The sequence below is a fragment of the Rosa rugosa genome, chromosome 3, assembly GCF_958449725.1.
Source record: "Rosa rugosa chromosome 3, drRosRugo1.1, whole genome shotgun sequence".
Taxonomy (NCBI): Eukaryota; Viridiplantae; Streptophyta; class Magnoliopsida; order Rosales; family Rosaceae; genus Rosa; species Rosa rugosa.
In genome coordinates, this window is record NC_084822.1 from 42,070,009 (window position 1) to 42,088,916 (window position 18,908).

General features: G+C 39.6%; 3 protein-coding genes across 8 annotated transcripts; 1 reads left to right on the plus strand and 2 right to left on the minus strand.

Annotated features, from left to right (window-relative positions):
- Positions 1 to 293: 293 nt before the first annotated feature.
- LOC133736662 (putative lysine-specific demethylase JMJ16) lies at positions 294 to 5,975 on the plus strand. 6 transcript variants are annotated; one of them, XM_062164245.1, is made up of 11 exons: positions 294 to 454; positions 1,090 to 1,408; positions 1,924 to 1,992; positions 2,315 to 2,374; positions 2,531 to 2,608; positions 2,756 to 3,235; positions 3,334 to 3,567; positions 3,752 to 3,913; positions 4,048 to 4,419; positions 4,674 to 5,042; positions 5,172 to 5,975. In XM_062164245.1, the coding sequence occupies exons 2-11, from the start codon at positions 1,139 to 1,141 to the stop codon at positions 5,736 to 5,738; spliced, it is 2,661 nt and encodes an 886-aa protein (XP_062020229.1). In that variant the 5' UTR covers positions 294 to 454; positions 1,090 to 1,138; the 3' UTR covers positions 5,739 to 5,975. The 6 variants fall into 6 exon arrangements, with proteins under 6 accessions (XP_062020229.1, XP_062020225.1, XP_062020228.1 ...); XM_062164241.1 differs by having other exon boundaries at positions 294 to 519; positions 4,674 to 5,975; XM_062164244.1 differs by having other exon boundaries at positions 295 to 454; positions 1,090 to 1,318; positions 4,674 to 5,975.
- A 254-nt stretch (positions 5,976 to 6,229) lies between these two features.
- LOC133736768 (probable arabinose 5-phosphate isomerase) lies at positions 6,230 to 7,756 on the minus strand. The gene is made up of 2 exons (XM_062164363.1): positions 6,986 to 7,756; positions 6,230 to 6,877 (listed from the first exon to the last, which is right to left on the minus strand). The coding sequence occupies exons 1-2, from the start codon at positions 7,664 to 7,666 to the stop codon at positions 6,497 to 6,499; spliced, it is 1,062 nt and encodes a 353-aa protein (XP_062020347.1). The 5' UTR covers positions 7,667 to 7,756; the 3' UTR covers positions 6,230 to 6,496.
- Positions 7,757 to 16,202: 8,446 nt separating this feature from the next.
- Positions 16,203 to 17,847, minus strand: LOC133736769 (protein LIGHT-DEPENDENT SHORT HYPOCOTYLS 4-like). The gene has a single exon (XM_062164365.1). It carries the CDS (start codon positions 17,129 to 17,131, stop codon positions 16,496 to 16,498), a length of 636 nt encoding a protein of 211 aa, XP_062020349.1. The 5' UTR covers positions 17,132 to 17,847; the 3' UTR covers positions 16,203 to 16,495.
- Positions 17,848 to 18,908: the final 1,061 nt, after the last annotated feature.

The following is an 18,908-nucleotide window of genomic DNA, read 5'->3' on the forward strand; positions in this document are numbered from 1 at the left end:
GAGTAAGTACACGTCGATGCTCTGAATCTTCTTCTCTCTTTTGATTTATTAAGGACAATTCCCCCCCCCCCCCCCCACATAAGGAAAAGAAGTTATTAAGGACAATCATTACTGCCTAAAAGTAATGGAAATTTAGTAATTTACATTGTTTAAACCTGGAAGGCCAGGGGACATATGGGCTACTATCAGAACTTCAAAGAAACCCACTAAAGAGAGAAGAAGAAGCCCATCCATTTTAGCAAACGGAGTCCAAAGTTTGGAACTTGCAGAACCGAAGTAGCCTAATCTACTTTCACTTTGTCTTAATTCCCACAAACACATTGTTTCTTTGTGTTTCAAATTCATATTTACCCACCAACAACCCAAACCAGTTCAGGTAGGGTAAGCGCGAACCTGTCTCCAAATTCAAGACTCGGTCTTGCAGAACGGTTGGGTCGGTCAAGTGAAATTGTGGGTGTGTCTTTCTTCTTTACCAAATTGGGAACAGATCCATTTTTGTCTTGCTTATTGATTTCATGGGTAGGAAATAATTTCTTTTAATTATATGGCGAATTATGAGCTCTCAAAATTGTTTAGATTTTTTTCACTTAGAGTTCTTTCTGTCCAGTTCAGAGTTCTTGTGTTCTTTCAGTTTCTGGGTTTTCTTTGTTCTTTAGAACTCTTACACAATCATAGAGATGAAGCAGACGCAGGTTTTATTGGATTGAACATTATTAGCTGCCTTGGCATGAATGTGGAATCATTTTAACTCACATGTTTGCTTTTGTTGTTGGAGATAATATGTGTGTGCCTTTAATTTGAGGGATGTGCATTTTGTGTGAATCTTGTTAATTACTTCAATGGTTTCATAATTTTGCAATTTTTGATTGTTGGGATGTGCTTCTGTTTTTCTTTCCTTCTCACGTTACCTTTACATATTCGCTTTTCTTGTTGGCGCGTTGGAGATACTATATTCGTGTCTTCAATTGGAAACCGGTGCATTTTGCGTGACTGTTACACGTGTTAATCTCTTGAATGTTTTCAGTGTTTGCCAATTCTAGATTGCTGTTGCTTTTGTCTTGTTTATTTTCTTTTACTTTCCTTTTGCAGCACCATCCGTTGCAGAATGCAGTAAGGCTTGAATCTCAATTGGGAGAATATGAAAAACAATTCGGTTCCACCTGGTTTTGCGCCTCGTACTTCCTTCACGCTGAAGAGGGCAGAAGTCTCAGTTGTGGGAGTTGAAGAAACCCATAGGTCCAATGCTGTTGTGGATACTTCCAAGCAAGGGCCAATCCAGATGGACGCCGCAACATCTGACATGACTGCCTTGGAGAAGGTCAAAACATTTCTTCACAATAGGCCATGGTTGCTTTTCGACCAAAGTGATCACACTTCAGTGCAATCTGACCCACAACAGTTTCATATGGTTTATTCTTCCCTCCTGCCCTTTTTGTCAGTGGTCATATATGTAATTATTTTAAGCATGAAATTACCTTGAACTCAAATTTCAACTTGGTTATGTATCTGCAAACGATGTTGCTGACTAAGAGCTTTGTATATGTTTCATCATCAAGTGGGCTAATAATATAAACACAACAATCATATCTTGTATGAGAGTACCAAGAACAGTAGCTATTAGCAAGAATATTATCAGAAATGAAGAACCTCTATGTATTTGTGGTCATATGTGTGTTTTTTGGGTAATAATTATTCTTATATATGTTTTGCCACTTTCTGTGGCCAATATGTTGAGAACCAGAATATGTCCTCTGGGCTTAATAGTATCTCTACCCCTTTAGAATAGATGAAGGGTGTACTATGTTGATATTGTTTGTCCAAAGAAAAAAAAAAGCTGAAAGCAATTGTAGGATTACCGGAAAGTTACTGCAGTTGTTTGTGTTTCATTTCTGGTTGGAAGTTGTTAATACTATTTCGTTTTAGGAACCCCCTCCGGAAACTTGCCCCAATGGTGTTACTCGTGGAAGCCCTGAATCCAGTTATTGTGTAAAGGTTGATTTCCATTTACTCACCTTTGAATTGTATAATTATTAGGTACTGGTTTCAACATTTCCATTTTCATTCACTGAGGCAATTGTAGGATTACTGGAAATTTACTGCAGTTGTTTATGTTTCGTCTCTGGTTGGATGTTGTTAATACTTTTTCTTTTTAGGAACCCGCTTCAATAACTTGCCTTATTGTTTAAAGGTTGATTTTCATTCACTCAGTTGCTTCTCTTCTCTTTGCTGGGAGCAATTGTAGGATTGCTGGAAGTTTACTGCAGTTGTTTATGTTTCATTTCTGGTTGGAAGTTGATTAACCTTTTATTTTTAGGAACCCCGCCTCCCGAAAGGTGTTACTCGTGGATGTCCAGAATCCGGTTATTGTGTAAAGGTTGATTTTAATTCACTCAGTTGCCTCTCTTCTCTTTGAATTGTATGATTATTAGGTGCTAGTTTCAACCTTTTTTTTCGTCTTTGATTTTCTAAAAGCATTGCCATGTCAAGTTCACTCTTTCACTTGGTGTTTGTGATTGCATTTCTGTAATAGGTAACAGAAAGGTGGCATCCTGAGGGTGCAGTAATAGACGCTCTTGAAAAGGCTCCTGTTTTCTATCCAACACATGAGGTGAGGTGATTCTTTTTTCTGACTGTGGTTACTTAGTGCATTTGTTTCATGACAGAGATCTTCTTTGAATCTTTTGTTGAATATCAACTGTCTTGCTTATAAAATTTTAGTTTTTCTTATCTGAAGGAGTTTGCGTTTCTCTTGCAGGAATTTAAGGACACTCTTAAGTATGTTACAAGTATAAGTGCAAGAGCAGCGCAATATGGTATCTGTCGTATTAGTCCTCCTCCTTCCTGGAAACCTCCATCCCTCATTGAGGAAAACAGCATATGGAATAGTTCCACATTTGCTCCCCATATTCAGCGGATTGATGGGCTGCGGAGTAAAATGGATGGCTCTGATGAGAGCACAAAAAAGAAGAGAAGAATCTCGACAGTGGGTTTGGACTCTGGATTTGAATCTACCTCAAGTCTGGGTGAAACAGGACAGTCTGATGTCAATTGCTTTGAATCGGAACCTGGTCCAGAATTCACTCTTGACAGTTTTAAGAGGTATGCAGATGATTTCAAGCATCAGTATTTCTGCAAAAGTGACATCATAGGTAATCAAGAGCAGTGGGAGCCATTAGTGGAGAATATTGAAGCTGAATATAAACGTATCATTGAAAACCCAACTGAAGGAATCGAGGTATGTTATAAAAATTGAGATGATCATTGACTAACTTTCTTTCTTGTTTTTTATTGGGCAGCTTATGCTTTTAACTGTTATCTTGGTGTATTGTCTAGGTGCTTTGTGGAAATTATTTGGAGACTAAAGCGTTTGGCAGTGGATTTCCAACAGTATCACATGATTCCAATCCTTTGGAAACATCAGATTACCCTGATTGCTTGCCATCTGGCTGGAATTTAAATAATCTACCCAGACTCCCTGGTTCTCTTCTTTCTTTTGAAAGCCATGACACATGTCATATTTTAGTGCCTCAGACTCGTGTAGGAATGTGTTTTTCATCTAGTCTTTGGGTAAGATTTGATACTTATAATGTTTGTCCTGCTACATCTGTTTCAGATTGCAATTTTGACGAGTTATTGATGTACTTTGAAGTATGTTAACTTTACAATCGTAATGTTTTTGATGATTTGTCTAACTACTATTTTTTATTTCTTGATAATGCTTTGACCTATTTTCATTGATTTTTTTAAACAGAGAGTTGAAGAGCACCACTTATACTCTTTGTGTTACAATCATCTGGGTGCTCCTAAAGTTTGGTATGGTGTCCCTGGGAAATCCCGCATAAATTTTGAGGCAGCCATGAGGAAGTCCTTTCCAGATTTATTAAAACAGCATAGGCTGGTGAGCCATACTAAAGTCAGTTACTTACATGTGTTTATGACCCTTCTTGTATTTGGGAAAGGTTACTCTGTCTTTAGAAGAGATGATCACTTCTCTTTTACCTTTATTAGTATTTATTGATCTTTCATGTCATACGCTTTTTGGTACAGGTTAAGCAAGTATCCCCCTCCACATTGAAATCAGAGGACATACCTGTCTTTCGTTGCGTTCAGCGTCCTGGAGAGTTTGTTCTTGTCTTCCCTGGAGCTTATCATTCAGAATTTGATTGTGGCTTTAATTTTTCTGAGAGGGCATGTTTTGCTCCTCTAGACTGGTTGCCTCATGGACAGAATGCTGTTGAACTTTACTCTGAACAGGGGAGGAAAACAGCTATATCCTATGATAAGGTGTTGCTTGGAGCAGCTAGGGAAGCTGTAAGGGCACAATGGGAAATTTCACTGTTGAAGAAGAACAAAAACTCAGAGAATTTACGCTGGAAAAATGCCTGCTTAAAGGATGGGATCTTAACAGAAGCACTGAAGGTAATTTCTAGATTCCATAACATTATTTTAAAGTCATCTGCGGATCTTGCTTGAAACCTACGGGCTTTTGAATGAGTTTGCACCAACATATTGAAGCATGAAGCAGTTTCTTTTTAATCAAAGGCATTGTATTATTAGGTATTTAGGTTTGCTTTTTCCTTTTCCTTCTCTAGTTGATATTTTGCACTTAGTGAGACTCTGTTATGCATCTTTTAACCTGGTTGCTGATAATCAATACTTTCAATTTTTTTCAGTTGCGTCTCAAGTCTGAAGAGATTCGAAGGAAATATTTTTGCACCTCTTTGAAGTCACAGAGGATGAATTCAGATTTTGATGCTACCATGAAAAGGGAATGCAGCATTTGTTTTTGTGATCTTCATTTCTCTGCAGTAGGTTGTCCTTGTTCTGTAGACAGATACTCATGTCTGTTTCATGCAAAGCAGTTCTGTTTTTGTGCTTGGAGTAACAAGTTTTTCCTCTACCGTCATGAAATCAGCGAGTTAAATCTACTTGTTGAAGCTTTGGAAGGAAAATTAAGTGCAGTCATCAAATGGGCGAAAGATGATCTTGGCCTGTATTTGCATGAACATCTTCCCAAAAGCAATGCACAATCACCTGGGCAGGTAGATAATCCCATCTCTCTCACTGATAAAATAAAGCTGAAACAGTACACATTGGAAGATATAACGCCACCGATTTTCAGTTGTGGCACTGGTCCCATTTATCTCACTGATAAAAGAAAGCTGAAACAGTACACATTGGAAGATATATCGCCACCGATTTTGGGTTTTGGCTCTGCTTCTAGCATAAAGGCGGAATTGAAGGCACGTATGCTGCAATCCACAATTTCAAACATGTTGAAAGCAAACGGTAATCCAATAGCATCCCTTGATGCTGCAACCAGTGCTGCTTCTAGCATCAGGGCTGAATTGAAGGCACGTCTCCTGCAATCTTCAATCTCCAACACATTGAAAGGAAATGATAATCCAACAGGATCACTCAATGCTGCAACAGCCAATGGCAATGGTAGAAATTCTGCTTCTAGCATCGAGTTAGAGATGAAGGCACATGAATTCCAATCAACAATCCCAAATGAATATAAAGGCGTGTGCACTCCGCAACAGCAAGTGGCAGCTGTAGAAACTCCTATTCTGCCTATAGAGGTGGCCTCTGATGTTTCATCTGTAACTTCAAGTGAATCATCCTCAGAATCCGATGATATAATACCAGATCTTGGCAAGCTTTCAGAAGCTAGTCATCAAGCAGAAAGTACGGCACCTCAGAACATTCATATTCTTAGTGATGACAGTGATGGTTAATCGTGCTAGAACTGAATCATTACGTGAACCCAATAAAATGCTCCGTCCCCAGTTAGGCATGAGATGTAGATGATTGATTGGCCCTTTTATGGCTTCTGTTGTATTCTAGTATAATATCCGCTATATTAGTCATTATATGCATATGGACTTGTGGAGGAATAACAGTGTAACAAAGGAAGGAATAGAATACTATCACTTATTTGTCGTGATTGAAATTTGAATTCAGTTTCCTTGGAACCCAATTCTTTTATCTCGTTGGTGCATCTTTCAGAAGCATGATAGCTTTCTTTGTTACATTAGCTGGATAGCTAGTTTGCCACACTTCTTTCATATGCAGTTACGCACACTGAGCCTTTGTTAGTGGTAGAGGTCTGCGGCTCTGAGAATTGAGGTCCAAATACTAAAAGCTCATCTGTCGAAAGACTAATCTCATCATGTTGAACTGCAGAAATGTGTTCAACTGCTACAAAACTCAAATAAAATCTGGTACATTGGCACTGAAATATGGTATATTAATACTGGTGTAATTGCAACCAGATAGTGAAGACATACAAAGAATCATAACTCCCATCCTTCTACAACACCAAACAGAAAGAATAGTAGCAGTAGTACAAATGAACCGTAGCACCCAACGGCCTAAGAGGTGGCTTCAAATTTTAGTATACAAAGAATCATCATCATTCATCATCAATCACAATGAATACAAATGCTAAACACAACAATGCACATAGACAACGAGCACGAGTATATGATCTATATCAAAGGCCAGCCGAAACCAATCCATGCAGAGTGACAATGCCAATCACTACATTCTTCTCATCGATGACAGGCAAGAACTGCACAGGGGAAGGAGGAGCTTCCATTTTCTGCATGGCGTCGACAGCCATTGCGTCCGGCCCAATTGTCCTCGGGTTCCTGTTGCACATTTCCCCAACTGTGAGCTTGAAGATGGCCTCTCCGCTCGCCTTGAGAGTCCGCCGGAGATCTCCATCGGTAAATGTCCCTATCAGGTGATGCTCGTCGTCGATCACAAGCAAGCAGCCACATCCCTTGCTTGTTAGCTCCACCAATTGCTCCATTATCATGTCCCCTTCCTTGCACACCGGTAACTCCTCTTCTTTCTTCATCACATCTCTCACCTAAAAAAAAAAAAAAAATCAAAATCAAATCTCACAAATTATAATAATTAAAATAAAAAAAAATAATTGACTACAGAAACCCTAGAAATTGGGGATTGGAAACCGGACCTTGAAGATGAGGGACTTTCCGATCCGACCGGCGGGGTGATTGGCGGCGTATTGCTCCTTGGTGAGGTTTCTGGCGCCCATGAGGGCGATGGCGACGGTGTCGCCGAAGACCATCTGGATGGCGGTGGAGGTGACCGGAGCCAAATCGAAGGGGCAGAGCTCCCTCTCCAAGGGCAAATGCACGTTCATGTCGCAGACGGAGGCGAGGGCATTGCCTTCGACGGAGGTGACGGAGATGAGGAAGGCGCCCTTGGCCTTGGCGCAGGGGACGAGGCGGAGGAGCTCGTCGGTGTTGCCGGACTTGCTGAAGAGGACGAGGACGTCGGCGGCGGCGAGAATGCCGATGTCGCCGTGGAGGGCGTCGAGGGGGGAGAGGAAGGCGGAGCGGATGCCGAGGGAGACGAGGGTCTGGGAGATCTTGTTGGCGACGAAGCCGGACTTGCCGACGCCGGAGAAGAAGATGGTGCCGGAGGAGCGGAGGAGGGTGCGGGTGAAGGAGAGGGTCTGGGAGAGGTCGAGGTGCTGGAAGAAGAAGTTGAGGTGGCTCTGTTGGGATTTGAACAGGTTTAGGAGGGTAGTTTCGTCAATTGGGGATTGGGATGGGGTGGTTGGTTTGGTGGTAGAGGAATGTGGGAGGAGGAGGTCCGACGACAACGAAGGCGGCGGCGGAAGAGACCCCATAGAAACTGGTGGAAGATCTAGAGAGAGAGAGAGAGAGATGTGTGTCGGTGGCGCTCAAATCTGAATCAATGGATCCATTGATTTTCGCTCCCTTTCTTTTTCTTTGTTCATTCATTTCTCGCTGGCTTTTGGGCCTTCGTTTGGTTCTAGATCCGTAATATCAGACCCATTTATTTGAAGGCCCGGCCCATATTTTGGTGGGTCTTGAAACTTGTTATCACTGGAATAAAATGTTTTAGATGTTAGGAGAGAGGACCATACATGCTCTTTGCAATGGTTTTACACTTTACAGAATGGTGTTGGTGTTGGTGTTGGTGTTGGTGTAGGTGTTGGTCTACATCTTTGTGTTGAAGACAGAAACATTAAAACAAAGTGACGAAATAAAGTTATATATTATAAGCCGGTGATTTGCTACTGATTGCATCAATCAAAACCTTTTAGATCGATAAAATCATCTACTTGATCGATGTGTCGTTAAACTGGGGATAAATATCAATGATGTGTCAATTAGTAGTGGGTCATGTTTGTTGATAATGTTAACACGGCATTCATATAGAGCGGTCATCAATCTCAATCATGTCCTGGACCTGATTTATTCGGGTTCGAACTTGATTCTTTAAGCTAGACTTTTGTAAAAGAACTCAAGGGTATTGAACAGGAATCCCATCGTAAACAGGTTGCTGATCGAGAGTGAAATTATGTTGATACTGCGCCTTATAGTAAAGGGCCATAGTCTTTGTTGTTTAACACTTTTCATTCCAGTAGACTCAAGTTTGGTTTAACTCAGTTAAGTGAAACAATTTTTTTGGTAATTTAGAATGACATATACTGCGGAGATCATTATGCTGTCACTAGAGGACACCCAATTAAAGAAAAGGACAGCGATTTCCATGACCCTGTGACTTATGAGAGAGAAGAAAGAGACTTGGGCTAGTCGATCATTTTCTCCCGAAATGTCTCAGAAATAGCTAGCTAGCTAGAAGGTAAGGAATAAAGCGACACTGATAAAAGTTCAGTGACTCAAAGTTAATTATCGAGACGATTATTGACCGGGCTAAAGTGGAAATTGAATAAAAGTTTAACACTATTTAACTATTAACTATGGTGTAATTTAGGGCAAGCATCTATACGATCTGAACCTCATCATGCATTTCCAAAAAAAAAAAATCTGAACCTCATCATGCAGTGAGAATGGTACGTGCATATAGAGATTACAGACAGACAGACAGACACCGTTTAGTCACAACACTGTAATATAAAGCACGCGATAGCTACTAATAATGAGTGAGGACGACGACATTTAAGTAGTCGACATGAGGAAAGGGACTGCTAGCTAGCCTGTGATTCCTGCAACGTCATCTTAATTTCTTTCTTTCTTTCTCTGATCAGTCAATTCAATACTGTTGATCACTTTCTCTGAGAAGAAAGGTAGCTAACCACGCATCATAGATATGGCGCCCTTTAGTCGAACCCTAGCCCTGCATGCATTCATAATTCATGTAATTAATACCTAGATTGCTACGGGTAGATTGATCATGCAAGCCCTGGTTTGCATGGTGGTCCTGTGCATAATACACCTGCATATAGTGAGGGAGAGAGAGGGAGCATCTGCATGGTGGTCCTGTACATAATACACCTGCATACAGAGAGAGAGAGAGTTTCTGGGTGTTCCGTTAGACAAATCAGTCGGGCAAATATATAATAGACGTAGTAATAACTTAATCTAAGAGGCTAGGCTTGATCAATGAAAAGGATTTACGGATGCAAGCCAATTAACTCGTAGCTATACTATACGTCCGTATTTGCAGTGAGACTATCATGTAGGGAAATTTAAAAGTAACACAAAATGCAAGAGGTTGATTCACTTACTAATCGATCAATTACTGTAATTCCATGTGATGAAATAAACATTGTTGAAGGAAGACAGTGAGTACTGAGCAAGTATATTATAACTGCTTACCCTTAATTAACAGTACTGTTCTTCGGTCATGAACTTTTAACGTGTACCTTACTTTTAATTCGATTTAAGCTTTTACATCACTGCTGGGACATTCAACACATACAGTGAGCTAGTTAGCTAGCTAGCTACGTGTGAAGAAAAGCATATATATAGGTCGACGTACCCTTTATAGACTTCTCTATATATAGAGTACATTATTGATTCCCTCAGTAATTGAAATATTGAATATGGCCACTAAAACAGTTTCTTTTTTCTTTTTTTTTCTTTTTTGCTAATAACAAACTATTTCCATTAAACCAAAAAAAGATTAGAAATGCCAATAAGCCAATAGGAGCAAGTCCACCGGTCTCTACTTGACCGGGCACCAGCTCAGAATTGATGATGTGTTGCCCAGCTGAAGGAATTTTCATCTTCCACCGATGGATTCTTCACCAGCCAAAACTTGGCTTTGCATGACCAAGGCGAAACAAAAGGGCAAGGCCCTGACTAAACTCCTGACCAGTCAAGCAAACGCTCCAGCTCGGCCCGCCCCCCACGTGGCTGACGTCAGCCACTGACTCCATCTTACCAGACGCGCTGGAGAAGAGAGTGGACTGCACGGAAGAAGCAGGAGCCCCCTTTCCGCGTGGGGGTCACGATTTTGTCTTGTAGTGCCAGACAGGGAGGAATGGTACTGCGCCACGTGTCCAGCAGCCGTTGTATGAGGAGAAATTTGATTCCAACGGTCCTTTAAGCTGTATGAACAGTTTTGACCGGTCAAGAAAAAAACGGGTGGAAAGCCATGTCCAGTGACAGTGAATACTAACTTGACTGGTCGAATTCTTGACTTCTCGACTTTGCTTTTTCTTGACTACGGATGAACTTGCTCTAAGGTAGTCACAGACAACAACATATTTTACAAACAGGAAAAGAGAATCAAAAGGAAAGACAACAAGGACTCAAAAACCAGGCCGTTAAAACAATTGGAGTCAATCCTCTCATCAAGACAAAGATGTATATTTCACTCCATTCTCAACCTCTTGGAAATTTTGGCTTCAAGCAAACAATACTTAGTAATCGAATACAAGACATGGGATGCGTAACCCTATATTTGAATAGTTAATAATGTTATGTATTTACTGTTGCCGCACAGCTTTAGGCGACACTAAGGTCTATAAGCTAAATCTAAAGTTTAAACAAAGAAAGAAGAAAATATTAGAAACCAATAATCCGTCAAAATATAGTACTGCACGTACATCAGCGTGAAGGACATTACTACCACACAGACTGAGGGTCCTCAAACATCTAAAACCAAATTGAATAGCTAGGTATAAATTCAACAGCATCTAAATTGAAAACCATCTATGGCTAAAAGAAGAAGAAGAAGAAGAAGAAGAACATTTTTTTTTTTTTGGTTACAGAAGAAGAAGAACATTATCCAACATCACTTTCTTTATTATTGGATTTTTCTGGGTAAAAAAGGTATATACACTGAATAGTGAATACTACATGGCCATTTCTACCTCTCTGGTTGTTTCAGAAACAGCATTTACTTACTCCAAGGCGACATGACAAGACACATCCATGTCTTATAAAGTTAAAAAAGCAAAATTAAAAAAAAAAAAAAAAACGGAAACTTTCCTCTTGGATCAAACCCTACTAGTGTTCGTCCGTACGGACACTCGCGCCCTTCCAACGTTTAAAATTTTTTTGTTGTTGTTGTTGACTCGTGCGGGACCCACCGTCAGCTGGGGAAACGGAAATCAGAGGGCCATTAGGGTTTTATTGATGGGGACGCGACAGAAATCTCGTACAGGTGCACGCCGAACGAGGTGGAAGGAAAGAGTCGACAGGATGATGCCACGTAATGCGCCCGGGGTGTTCTTACGGTGGAGATGCGGTCTTATGACTGTGGCAAACAGCGGAGGGCAGAGCACATATTATTGACCGCGACACGACAAGAGAGACAGGTGTGCACGTGAGAGTTCGGGGTGCACGGTTGGACGGCCCGGATTGAAGATTGACCGTTGAATGCGGGATTCTCGTACTTGGGTCGTAAAAAAGAAACCTAATTAGCGCTGATCTCTAACGGAGCGAGTTGCGTTTACTAACAAAAAAAGAATCTTAATGCAAAAACCAAATTCGAGTTCAAAATTATTTTCAGGAATACATGACGTAATTACAGATTGAATTCTCGAAGATTGAGGGTTTCGGTTCTATAAAATAAGATCTTAAATTAATTAGCTCCTTTAGAACAAAAAAAATCGTTGCAATCATGCTTATGAAATTGCAAAACCATTAAGAATGATTCAATTCATGATTACCCTCCCTGAAGGAACACGAGATCTCAGCACAATTAATAAACCTACCTTCTCAATGAAGGCGGCAGACCTAACGAGTCGATTTAAACCAGAGATTGATAGATCGAGAACAGGGTGTTGGTGTTAGCCTGTTAGGTAGTCCTTGGTTGCTAGCTTTTCTTCAGAGAAGCTGCAATCATTATTCACAAATTCACAGGATTAGATCATGCAAATGCCGACTAGCTTGCAGCTAGAAACATATGGGGAAGGTAAATCTTTGCAGCTTTTTTACGTACTGCAACTTTGTTTTGATTCCAACCGGCTCGGTGCTTGTTATGATCGAACTACTAGTACTGCTCAATTACTTTGAATTGCACTAATGAACATTCAAGATCCTATTGTTTGGTAGCTTCATAAGTTTAACTAACCCATGTGACTTTGAACTCGATCGACCTAACCATTTCAGTAGAAATGCAGTACCCTACTTATATCAAGGGAAAATTTGTTTGTTCAAGTTTATATTTGGTCAGATTGCACTTTAAACTTTTGCGTAACAACTTTTGTAATTTTCATCTTTTTCTATACGAAGGAATGTGTGTATCACAATTGAGATTGATAGTAACCTAATTTGCAGGAGTACCTTTATTTCTTTGATGTCAGAATGACTAAAATTGCATCTAACATAAACTCCTATGTAGTGGAACCATAATTGCCTTCCGTTATATTATAGTATTATACTGACCAACTACCAACCAGTGGCCAGGACATGAACTCATGGTTCTTCCCTTTATAGAACAGAAATTCACAGCAGTATAGAGAAAACATCGGATATCTATGAACATTACAACGTCTTTTTATTTTGTCTCGTGTTAATACCTATCAATTAAAGAGAATGACTGTGATGGAAAGTAAAGTTTGCACAAGATCTCCTCAAAAAAAAAAAAAGTTTGCACAAAGATACGAAAAATGAAATAAGTGTACTGTATCTAGAAATTTCATGTTTAGATACTACAATCACTTGGTGATAACTACAATTTAATCCTTTAGTCAAAGTACCCCTAGCATATATTTTTTTTTTTTGGGTAGTGATGAGGGCTCCCATCATTATTTGACGTACCGCATCAACTACTGTTATAGTGAAAGTCTCTCTATAACTTATTGGTGGACACACAATCGGCTTCACTAATTTTAGGCAATTATTTCATTCATGAATGAGTAGCAAATTTGTTCATTGACTACAAATTAAATCAATCCCAAGTGCTGAGAAAGATTCTTTAAGATACTATATATTACTTACTGTCTTCAATTCATGACAAGCATTATTGAAAAGCAAAATAGGTCCATCTAGACGTTCATGTCAGTTGACTATCCATAAATTGCATGATGGTCGCCATGAAATATTGGTTGATGGTAATATTGGAGCCTGTAAAACTAATAATAATTAATTGATGGTAATACCCTCCCGTCTAATTCCACTTTTGACGGCTTGTGTGCTATGTGATTAAATGAAAATATTTTGTGTCCTCACTCTTCACTCTTGAGTCTCGTCTCTGCAGATAGATTGTGAGGTTGAGGCAAATATTAATAAAGTGGTACATAAATATGAATGGTAACAATTTGGGAGTCGGGGAAGTTGGTCACTAGAAGCGGTTATCTCATTTAACTACCAATATGGCCATGATCCTCAAATATCCAAATGAGGAATCACTTCTGCGCGTGTATGTGCACTCAAATAGAGTTTCCCATCCTCAAGCTTTTCAGGTTGTATGCAGAGCATGCACGATTAGCTGAGAATAATCCGTTTACCATAAGATGAATATAGGTGCTTATTTTTCTGGCACCATTTTTTCGGATTGATCATAATATTTCAAAGACTTCCTAGGCTCAAGGACTAATCATCTGGAGGTCCAAACAACCAACAAGGCATAGCATCCCCTCCACTGGCCACATTTATAATGCAGCAATTATACTAAGCAAACCCAGCGTTTTAACTTTTAACGCACATGTGGGGGGTTTCACATCTTGAAAGTTCCCTTAGGGGGATCGATCCAGTGCATCCGCATAATAAACCACCGTGGTTATGGTGCTTAAAATGTCAAATAACAACACGTTCAAGAGTTAAATTCCGTCCTAGCTACAACCTCTAACTGATGAATAAAAATATGCTGGACTACTTGAGTTGAAAGACAAACTCCATGCCCTCATTGGGGATGTGAATAAGGAAGACATGAATCCTCTTCAATGTCATTAATACTCATTATACACAATAATATGAAGAGGCCGGGGGTACCTTGTACTTGGACAGTTGGGCACTTTAATGCATATATATAAATATAATCCCTAACATGTATGAAAAAGATAGCTATCTAGCTAGACTACACATCACAAATAAAAAATCAGAATATTGGTGATCATAGATTCATGGGACTATGGGAGAGAAGATATATACTAACCAAAACCAGCACTTCATTTAGTCAAAGAGACAAAAAAAAAAAGGAGCAGGTCAAGCTAGTTTGAATCAGTAAAAATTAGCATGAAAGAAGAAGAAGAAAAGAAAGAAGAAGAAGAAAAGATAAGCAACTTAATATGAATAAATAAATCTGTAAATGCTCTTCTGTTTAGGTTAAAAAGACATGATATGAATGTACTAAAATTGAAAAGTGGACAACTAATCGATATAGTTAAGCAACGAATACCTAGCTAATTTCCAAAATTTATACTTCAAGGATAAAAGAAAAAGATATAGATCGAATAATGTAATAAAAGATTGAAAATCAGAGAAAACAATTCCTAGGTGCCTGTTTTGCAGGAAGGGTGCGCAGTTGTCCTAGCGTTTCCCAAAATGAATGTATTTGAACAAAATAATAAAAATAAATTAGTGGATCAAGTTAATATAATATTAATCCATAAGCAAATCCTACTAAATGTACAGTACCATATAGTATATGATAACATATCACATAGTACATGTGATCTGATTAGTTTTTCCTTTAAATTACGTACTAAATAGTTGAAAGGGGTCTCTTCTTGGGATCTAAAACATACTACTTTTGATAGTAATCATATGTTGGACCAAAATGATTAGCAGTGCGAATAGATCCTCTAAGAGTTAAAGTGATACTTCGTATAGCTAAACCCTACTTCGTATCCCCTAAGACCCACTACTACATAAAAAAGGAAATCAATCAAGGCTTTCTAGAACCTAAACCCTAATTAGCTAATTTCTCTCCCAATATAATGAATGAGCCACAAAATTTAACTAAGCCAATTAGCATCTTAGATTAAACCTCATGATGGTTAAATATATAGTCCTACAGAAAAATTTGACACAAGGGTATCCAATCACAGACAAGCTGTCGGCCAGACTGATTAATTAACATAATTACCCTAGCTGATTTTGTATTCTTTAACCTATAAGTGTTCTAGCAGAGAATATGGTTTTCCCCAAGCCCCATTAGTTATGACCATTGACTATGTTTTGCTTGACCAAAGACAAATTAATTATGTTTTGACGAAATTGGAATTCTCACTAAAATTCTCTAATACTATTTACGTCTCACACTCTGGGTTGCAGACTTGACAGTAGTGCTAATTTCCAATGGTGCTACTCTCTTTGATCAGGAAGATCTGACTATCTGAGACTGATATGACAAATAAGGAAAGTCTCATATGAAATATATTTATATGATAAAGGATGTGCATGTGCATGTGCATGTGCATACCAATACTGACGCAGGTATCAGATCGATCAGATGATCAGTGGATTCAAGTAAATACCTAGCCAGACTCATGATGATCAAGTTACCGACCGATATATTAGGTTCAGACATACCTAATTACCCATCATGTTAAATTTGCTTCTAAACCCATGAATTATTTTTGCAAAATAATGATCTGTGAGCTGAGGTAGAGGCGTAGAGCCATATATATCAAATATTCCTAAGACAGTAAAGTAGGAAGACGTGGGAACACTGAAGGAGATGCTAAGGGAAGTCAGAGATAAAAGAGAGGCTTTGTCTGACCAATCTGCAACACAAAGCACTAAAGAAAGAAAGTTTGTATATCTAGTCCTACCAGTCATATCTGACATGTTCATGTATGATCCTAATGTAAAGTCCTTTCAAGCTTTGTCCAGTGTTTGATTCTGAGTTAACTTGGAGTTTCCAACAACAGCTTTCAAGAAAATTGCAATATGTGAACGAAAAAAAGGTAAAAAAAAAAGGCAGAAGCTCCAAGCTCCAAGCAAATCTATGGGTTAACTAAGCAAATCTATGAGTAATCAGACAGATTCATGATGTCACAAGAAGATGATATGTAGATCGAATAATTGCTTTCAGTACTCATAGCAAATAGAAGAAACAGAAAATTAATTAAGCACAGAAACTGAAACACAAGTAGTCTCTCTAGTAGTGCTCAGAGTGCTACCAACAACCACATAAAATTTACTAAACCCTAGACAACACCCAAATACCATACCAACATAGTTTCAACTTAAAAGCATGAAATTTAAGAAAATACCATCTGCTAGAGCTAGCTCATCATTTTCCATCGATTAGATCAATGGATCATTGTTAGAGCTATGACTTGAGCTTATTGACAGCTGGCACCCGGAGGAGGCTGATGCTGAGTCGGTGGAGGCAACTGTTGCGGCAGCGGCGGGCGCTTCCGCTTCTTCTTCTCGTAGCTGATTCCTCTTGCTTTGGACTGCAGGTCCCGAACCTCACGGAGGTAGAGCCTAACGGCTCTAGCTCCGAAAGGGTTGGCTTCGGGCTTGCCTCCGTTCTCCTCAAAGGCGGCTCGAAGACGGCCGATGAGAGCGTCCAGGCTGCCCCAGGCCTGGCGGAGCGGGCAGGGGCAGGGGGCGGGCGGGTTGGGGTGGCCATAGAAGGGGCAGATTGGAGTGTGGACTTTTGTCTTGCCGAACTGGTCGAGGTAGCGGAGGAACTCGAGAACATGAGCGCCGCTGCAGCGGGAGAGGGAGAGTGGAGGGCGGTGGTTCTTCAGGTACTGCCCGAAGGTGTTCCAGTCACGGCGCTTTTGGTTCTCGTAGCGGCTACTGGAACCAGGAGAAGATGAAGAAGAAGAAGCCGAAGCTGCTAGTGTCACACCAGAACTAGCTGCGCCGCTGTTCATCATCATGCCAGCTGTGGTCATAATTAGGTTATGGTTCTGAATTGTGTGCTCTGCAGAGTTGGGGGAGTCATCCATATCTGGGATTGAATCCATCGACTTACTAATTACCTTCTTCTTCTTCTTCTAGGGTTTCCGATTCTCACCACAAAGAAAGAGAGAGTTGAGTTTAAATAATTTTTGAAGGAGAAGTACTGGTACTAGCACAGTACTCGATAAATCTTTGATTGATTTCTAGTGTTGATTATGAAAACAAGGAAACAAAACTGACCCTAATTATTGATTGATATTACAGAGGGAATTCCATATTCTGAAAAGAGATGGATGGAGTGAAAAGAGAGAGAAAGAGAGAGAAAAGGAAATAGAAAGAGAGAAAAAGAAATAGAGCTGGAAATGGTGAAGCAGAAACAGATTATGATGATTTTTGTTGTGGATGTGATGAGATTGATGGGAGAGCTCTGAGAGGACTGCACCTCTTGACTCTTTCTCTCTCAGAGAGAGAGAGACACACACACACAGAGTTTTCAAGTACTTTTTTTTTTGTTTGCTTAAATTGTTTGAGAATCAACAGTGATACTAGCTAAAGAGAAAGCTTGAATAAGGATCTGGATTTTCTGATGGAATTCCAGGCAGCTGGGTTTGGTTTCTTAACATGTGAAGGGACTGGTTTTCCTGAAAAGGGTTGAGCGAACACAACTCTTAATAATGGATTACAATTATTGTTCCTCTTCTTAGGGAAGAGAGACACAGTGGCAGAGAAGGGATCGAATTGTGCATTTTGTGAAAGTGGAAAGGGATTTGGGACAGTGGGTTGAAATAGAGCTAAATACAAATCTGGAAGGTGGTAAAACACTTAAAGGGATGAAAAATTCTTGTGTAAGTCAGGCATACCAGACACGTGGTACGCCTACTAATCACACACTAGAGATTTTTCACCTTATTCTGAAACTACCCCTACTTTTTAAAGATAAAATACTTAAAATACCCCCTGCTGCACACTAATTGGACAGCCGCACCGCCACGTCGCGCGGCTCCCCCACGCAAGACTAAAGGGATTATAGATTACATAACATGATTATCTTTCTTGACTAGTACCCTCGAAGCTCTACTGTTGAATTGAATGACAGTTCCTTTCTGAATGACTAGAGTGCCCTTGTGAATTTTTTGTCTCCCAGTACTTCTTTTCTTTTTCTCCCCAAAATAAGACTTCAATTCCTGACACACAAATTTGGCCCCATCTCAGCTTTTATACACTTGGAACAGTCACCTATACATATATGGAATCCCTGTGGGATTTCTGATTTTTTGCAGAATGCCCCAATGTCAATTTTTTTTTAGAGATTTGGATATATTGGGTGGAGATATACGGACAACAGTGTTAAACACATTTCCAGCCGCTTGATTTACTTTTAATCTTAGGTTGCCTCTCAATCCTACGATTGTAAGTGCTTTCATATAATTGATCGCTCATATTTATACTTTTCCATATAATTATTAAAGAAGAACTGAAGATAAGCTAGACGAGAGAAGTGGTTAAAAACAAAAAAAGAAGTAAAAAGAGTACAGAAAAACTTAAATTTAAATTATCATGAATCATTTCTATATTTACACATTTTCTTTAAGATAACGAGAAAATATAAAAAAGTGCTACATTCTCTTTTGTATAAAAACAATAAGCGTGATATTTTAAGGGATCTCATAGCTCTGGAGACTGAAGTTGACATTAAGTCTTGAAGAAACTTCATATGACAGAATGACACCAAGAGAAGCTAGCTACAAAAAACCAAACCGTCACAGGTGGTCGAGTTGGTAAGAGCCTCCAGGTGTGGTACCCCCACACTCGGTTTTGAATCCTGCCGACGCTGATTGAAGT

Bases quoted from the DNA above. Each gene is read 5' to 3' on its own strand.
- LOC133736662 (XM_062164241.1), top strand. From the start codon at position 1,139: ATGAAAAACAATTCGGTTCCACCTGGTTTTGCGCCTCGTACTTCCTTC. The intron at 2,375-2,530 runs GTTGATTTTAAT...TTTCTGTAATAG, and splicing joins AATCCGGTTATTGTGTAAAG to GTAACAGAAAGGTGGCATCC. The intron at 2,609-2,755 runs GTGAGGTGATTC...TTTCTCTTGCAG, and splicing joins TTTTCTATCCAACACATGAG to GAATTTAAGGACACTCTTAA.
- LOC133736768 (XM_062164363.1), bottom strand. From the start codon at position 7,666: ATGGGGTCTCTTCCGCCGCCGCCTTCGTTGTCGTCGGACCTCCTCCTC. The intron at 6,878-6,985 runs GTCCGGTTTCCA...TTTTTTTTTTAG, and splicing joins GAAAGTCCCTCATCTTCAAG to GTGAGAGATGTGATGAAGAA.
- LOC133736769 (XM_062164365.1), bottom strand. From the start codon at position 17,131: ATGGATTCAATCCCAGATATGGATGACTCCCCCAACTCTGCAGAGCAC.